Below are 5,883 nucleotides of genomic sequence, written 5' to 3' on the forward strand. Positions count from 1 at the left end.
AGGAACCCCGAGTAAGAAATATATCGACTGTGAATATATTGAATATATTTAGGAACCCCGAGTAAGAAATATATCGACTGTGAATATATTGAATATATTTAGGAACCCCGAGTAAGAAATATATCATCTGTGAACATATTGACTATATTTAGGAACCCCGAGTAAGAAATATATCATCTGTGAACATTTTGAATTTATTTAGGAACCCCGAGTAAGAAATATATCGACTGTGAATATATTGAATATATTTAGGAACCCCGAGTAAGAAATATATCGACTGTGAATATATTGAATACCCGGCTTTCGGACGAAGCCGTTGCTAAATTCACTCTCAGGAATATTTAGAGGAAATAATTTTTAAGATTTAATTTTTGATATTTAATAACATTCTTTAAGACCAGGGTTTTTGTCCATTTTAAAGGCGTATGTTCGATTGGCCCTTCATATAAAGACAGCAATGCCCGATTCATAATAATATGGAAAATATTGTCATTTTCTAGGTGTAAACGTGTTTTCTATGTGTAAACGTGTTTTCTAGGTGTAAACGTGTTTTCTATGTGTAAACATGTTTTCTAGGTGTAAACGTGTTTTCTAGGTGTAAACATGTTTTCTATGTGTAAACGTGTTTTCTAGGTGTAAACGTGTTTTCTAGGTGTAAACTTGTTTTCTAGGTTTTAAACGTGTTCTCTATGTGTAAACGTGTTTTCTAGGAAACGTGTTTTATTCTTTCTTCTTTTTCCGCAGCAGAAAGCGCTAATCACTTCAGAAGAGAACCATAATTGATGAAATCAGTTTTCAAAATTATAAACATTAATATCTTATTCATATACTTGATAAGAAAAGGTTTTTAAGAGTACCGTTGTAAACTGGACACTGCCTGGTGGGTCACTTGAAATTACGCTTACAGCCCCTTATCTTGTATTTTAAATAAACATGTTTTTAAATTTTATTCTGAATTATTCAGTGCTCTTCATGAAAAGAAAAAAAATACTGAAACCACAAAATTTTCATAAAATGAAATTAATTCCTTTTTATTGCTTGAAGTCATCCTGGCCTTCTCAAACTAAGGAAACAAAATAAATAAAAATTGAAATTGAATTTTACAAAAAATTTTCCAGAAAAAAAATATTTAGAATTTATTTTATAACCATGTTTAGTGTGAAGAACATGTCACCAATGTTTACAAGGAAAAATATTCAATGTTTGATAAATTATCAATTAATTAATGAATATACTACAATAGTTAAAATTCTAATACAAAATTTCATCTAGGCTAAAACGACATAATACAAGCCGGAGGAAACATATCTAAAACTGTATTTAAGCTTAGTTACACCATTATTCCACATAATTAAAACATCTATAAATATAAAGCAGTAATCTCTGTTTGTCTGTTTGTAAGTCCGATCATAACTCATGAATCCCTCGACCTGTTGGCCTCGAATTCTTTTGATTTGGGGAACACAGGAATGATTTAAAGGAATTGAGTCTTTACCGCAAGCCCTGATTTTCTAATACATATATCTTTGCAACCCAATGTCGTATACCTTTGATTTTAAAACTACGAATTCTGTTAGATCAAAAAATCTAAGTTTAAAATATCATTAAACTGGTTTACACCATCAGGTTGCAAAGATATAGGGATTTGAAAATTTGAGTTAGTGGCAACGAATTAATTCCATTTTAGTTGAGTGGGTTGAATTTTATAGGGAAAGCTTCAAACAAAGCCGGGTTTCCAAACTGGTTTCCTATAAATTCATTCATTTATTCCATCCATCTACATGGACTGCAGTCCACTCATGCATTACATTCTGTCTAATTTCTTATATATTAAATTCTTCTCAGAATACTAATTAAACTAAAAAGAAAAAAGAGAAAATATGATATTTTTTGGTCTATTATTAGATTTATTTTAACAGAAAGAGTTTGACAAGAGTGAAGATCTATTGAATTGGGTTGAGTTAAGATATGTTAGGTTGGGTTGGGCTGAGCTAGGTTGGGCTGGGTTAAGCTAGGTTGGGTTGGGTTGAGCTAGGCTGGGTTGGGTTGAGCTAGGTTATGTTGGGTTGAGCTAGGTTATGTTGGGTTAAGCTAGATTAGGCTGGGTTGAGCTGGGTTGGGTTGAGTAAAGCTAGGTTATGTTGGGTTAAGCTAGACTAGGTTGGGTTGAGCTAGACTAGGTTGGATTGAGCTAGACTAGGTTGGATTGAGCTAGACTAGGTTGGATTGAGCCAGCTTAGGGTTGAGCTAAGTGTGGTTGAGCTAAATGTGGTTGAGCTAGACTAGGTTAGGTTGAGCTAAACTAGGTTGGATTGAGCTAAACTAGATTGGGTTGAGCTCCTTGGGAATGGTTGAGCTGGGGATGGGTTGAGTTAAGCTAGACTAGGTTGAGTAAGGGTGAAGAGAATAATTAGTATTCTAGGGAAGGAACCCTGGTCCTTCCTCTAACCTTTCTTATCTTCTTATTGAAGCATTAAATTTAACAATATTTTGATTCTAGATAAATTGATAGATATTTGGCTGGTTGTTTTGTTGGTATCTACTAAAAAATCCGCGTTATTTTTATTAGTTATTATTTTAAGATATATGTATCTTTCAATACTAAACAATCATTTTGTGTAAAACCAAAAGTTTTAGTAATTCTTCAAAAAGCTATTAAATGATTTATTTGATAGATAAATCATGTAAATAACATTGTTTGGTTTGTATATTTAAGATAATTAATTTCTAGTTCTATTGTTAATGAATATATCAGCGGGAAGTAGCATTAAAGGAAAATAAATTACTCAATACAATCTACTGTGTACTGTACGTACAGTGCACAGTAATTACTGTACGTACAGTATACAGTAATTACTGTACGTACAGTACACAGTAATTACTGTACATACAGTTGCAGTAATTACTGAGCGTGCAGTAAACAGTAATTACTGTACGTACAGTACACAGTAATTATTGTACGTACAGTACACAGTAATTACTGTGCGCACAGTACACAGTAATTACTGTACGTACAGTACATAGTAATGTACACAATGAAAAGTTTAAAAAGATTATTTATGAAGTTAAGAACGGGGATAAATTAGAAATGAAATTATCTAATCAGGGGTGGCCAGGGAGTGTTATAGCCTATAAAATATTTGAAATTTTTTAAAAACATTTTTAAAAGCATTTTTTTGTTCACGGGCAACGCCGGACCCTTCAGCTAGCTTTATATATATATATATCTTGATCTTAAATATGTTCTACTATCTGTATCCCTACACTCTAAATTTATATTTTGAAATAATACAATTTCATGATTGCAATTACTGTAAAAGCTGACAGTGCTAAAACATGGCAGAATACTTGACACTTCAAATTCGCAATATCACTCAGAACACAGAACAATGAACGAAGAACACAGACTTCCGAACTCAGAGCTCAGAACTCAGAACACAGATCAAAGAACACAGAACTCAAAACATTGAATACAGAACACAGAACACAGAACATAGAACACATTACACAGTACAGAACATAAAACACAGTACTCAGAACAAAGAACGTAGAACTCAGATTTCAGAACATAGGACACAGAACACATAACTCAGGACACAGACTTCAGAACCAGAATACAGAACACAGAAAACAGAACACAAAACACAGAACACAGAAGAAAAACACAAAACACAGAACATAGAGCACAGAACATAGCACACAGAACATAGAACACAGGACATAGAACACAGAACACAGAACTCAAAACATAGAACACAGAATAGAAAACACAGAACATAGAACACATATCTCAAAACACTGAATATATTGTAAAGAATCAGAGAGATGACAGATTTACAGGATTTGAAGAAAAATAACATTTTTCAACTGAGAATCCTAAATTTCTGTGAAGGTTAGTAGAATCTTATTTGTGATTCTAGGAGAGAATATTAAGTAAAATGAGACGGAGAAATGGTTTATTATGTTTACATTGTGTACTTTTCTGCAGTTTGGATGAGGCTTAAAAAAGGCAACTGCTGAAACCCGAAAGAAATTGAGTCTTTGGCCACAAACTAAAAGTTTCTAATCTTAGATATCTTTGCAACATGTTGGTGTAAACCTTTTATATTTCAAACTTAGATTATTTTATCTAACGCAATTAAAAGTTTGAAATATCTAATTCTTTGTCTAAGTTTCTTTTACGACATGAGTTCTGTCTACATTTAAAATGCACAGTGTATCTACATAAAGTAAATGAATTAAAGCAAAATATATAAATTAAATGATAGAATCGGGGTTATTTTCTTGATTTTCCTGAATGTAAATACTCAAGAACTGTCTTTCAACGCCGGACATAATCAATTTCCAAACATATAATTAGATAATTAGAATAAGGGTTTAAAGGGAACCATTTTGAATCTGCATAGGTTCATAGTTACGTGTAAACTCTGTAAGCTTATAAATGCAAATTTTGATAATATGGTTTTATGCAATTTAATTAGGAAATGTTGATGAGAAAGCTGTTCAGTTGGGATTAGAGGTCTGTCCCTTTACAGAATCATTAGTTATCAGGCAAACAGATCTAAGGTTAGTGGTCGTAAAGGGAGTGCATACACAATTTTGTGGCCGTAAAGGGATTATATACACAACTTTGTGGTCGTAAAGGGAGTATATACACAATTTTGTGGTCGTAAAGGGAGTATATACACAACTTTGTGGTCGTAAAGGGAGTATACACAACTCAGAGGTCGTAAAGGGATTATATACACAATTTTGTTTTTTGTAAAGGGATTATATACACAACTTTGTGGTCGTAAAGGGAGTATACACAACTCAGAGGTCGTAAAGGGATTATATACACAACTTTGTGGTCGAAAGGGATTATATACACAACTTTGTGGTCGTAAAGGGATTTTTACACTACTTTGTGGTCGTAAAGGGAGTATATACAAAACTTTGTGGTCGTAAAGGGATTATATACACAACTTTGTGATCGTACAGGAATTGTAAACACAACTTTGGTCAGTGGTCATAAAGGGAACACAACTTTGTGATCGTAAAGAAATTGTAAACACAACGTTGGTCAGTGGTCATTTTGGGAACACAACTTTGTGATCGTAAAGGAATTGTAAACACAACTTTGTTCAGTGGTCATAAAGGGAACACAACTTTGTGATCATAAAGGAATTGTAAACACAACTTTGGTCAGTGGTCATAAAGGGAACACAACTTTGTGATCGTAAAGGAATTGTAAACACAACGTTTGTCAGTGGTCATAAAGGGAACACAACTTTGTGATCTTAAAGGGATTGTATACACAACTTTGGTTAGTGGCCCTACAGAGATTGTATACACAACTTTGATTACTGGACGTAATGGGATTGTATACACAACTTTGATTACTGGAAGTAAAGGGATTATATACAGAACTTTGGTTAGTGGTCGTAAAGGGAATATATACACAACTTTGTTTACTGGTTTTAAAGGGATTATAGACAAAACTTTGTGGTCGTAAAGGGATTATATGCACAACTTTGGTTAGTGGTCGTAAAGGGATTATATGCACAACTTTGGTTAGTGGCCGTAAAGGGATTATATACAAAGGAAGCGTAAGCACAACTATGATTTGTAACCGGGAAAATTAGGCCGGTTGCATCAAAGTGAATAAATACTAAAGTGGAACAGACTAAGGAAACGACGACAGGTTGGGCCTTAAGGTTTTATTTGGTTTGGAAATAATTTCATGAAAAGATTTCGTTTGGAACGTAAAGACTAGAAAAAATAGACGAAAGACCCATGTAAATGTCGTCTTCAGATAGAACTTCGAAATTTTCACGATTTAAAATCAATATTTTTTGTACGTTTCTATGTAGTTTATATGTAAATACTATTTAGTCGCTTAAT

General features: G+C 33.1%; 1 protein-coding gene across 1 annotated transcript in view; it reads left to right on the top strand.

Annotated features, from left to right (window-relative positions):
* LOC111701641 (uncharacterized) overlaps positions 1–5,058 on the top strand; it is an 11,812-nt gene extending 6,754 nt beyond the window's left edge. The window contains exons 9-13 of the mRNA XM_023473017.1: positions 253–335; positions 1,045–1,068; positions 1,158–1,187; positions 3,816–3,892; positions 4,482–5,058. Of these exons, the coding sequence (XP_023328785.1) occupies positions 253–335; positions 1,045–1,068; positions 1,158–1,187; positions 3,816–3,892; positions 4,482–4,642 (375 nt within the window). The 3' untranslated portion in view covers positions 4,643–5,058. The remainder of the gene's footprint in view (positions 1–252; positions 336–1,044; positions 1,069–1,157; positions 1,188–3,815; positions 3,893–4,481) is intronic.
* The last annotated feature ends 825 nt before the right edge of the window (positions 5,059–5,883 follow it).

This window comes from Eurytemora carolleeae, unplaced genomic scaffold, assembly GCF_000591075.1.
Source record: "Eurytemora carolleeae unplaced genomic scaffold, Eaff_2.0 scaffold294, whole genome shotgun sequence".
NCBI lineage: Eukaryota > Metazoa > Arthropoda > Copepoda > Calanoida > Temoridae > Eurytemora > Eurytemora carolleeae.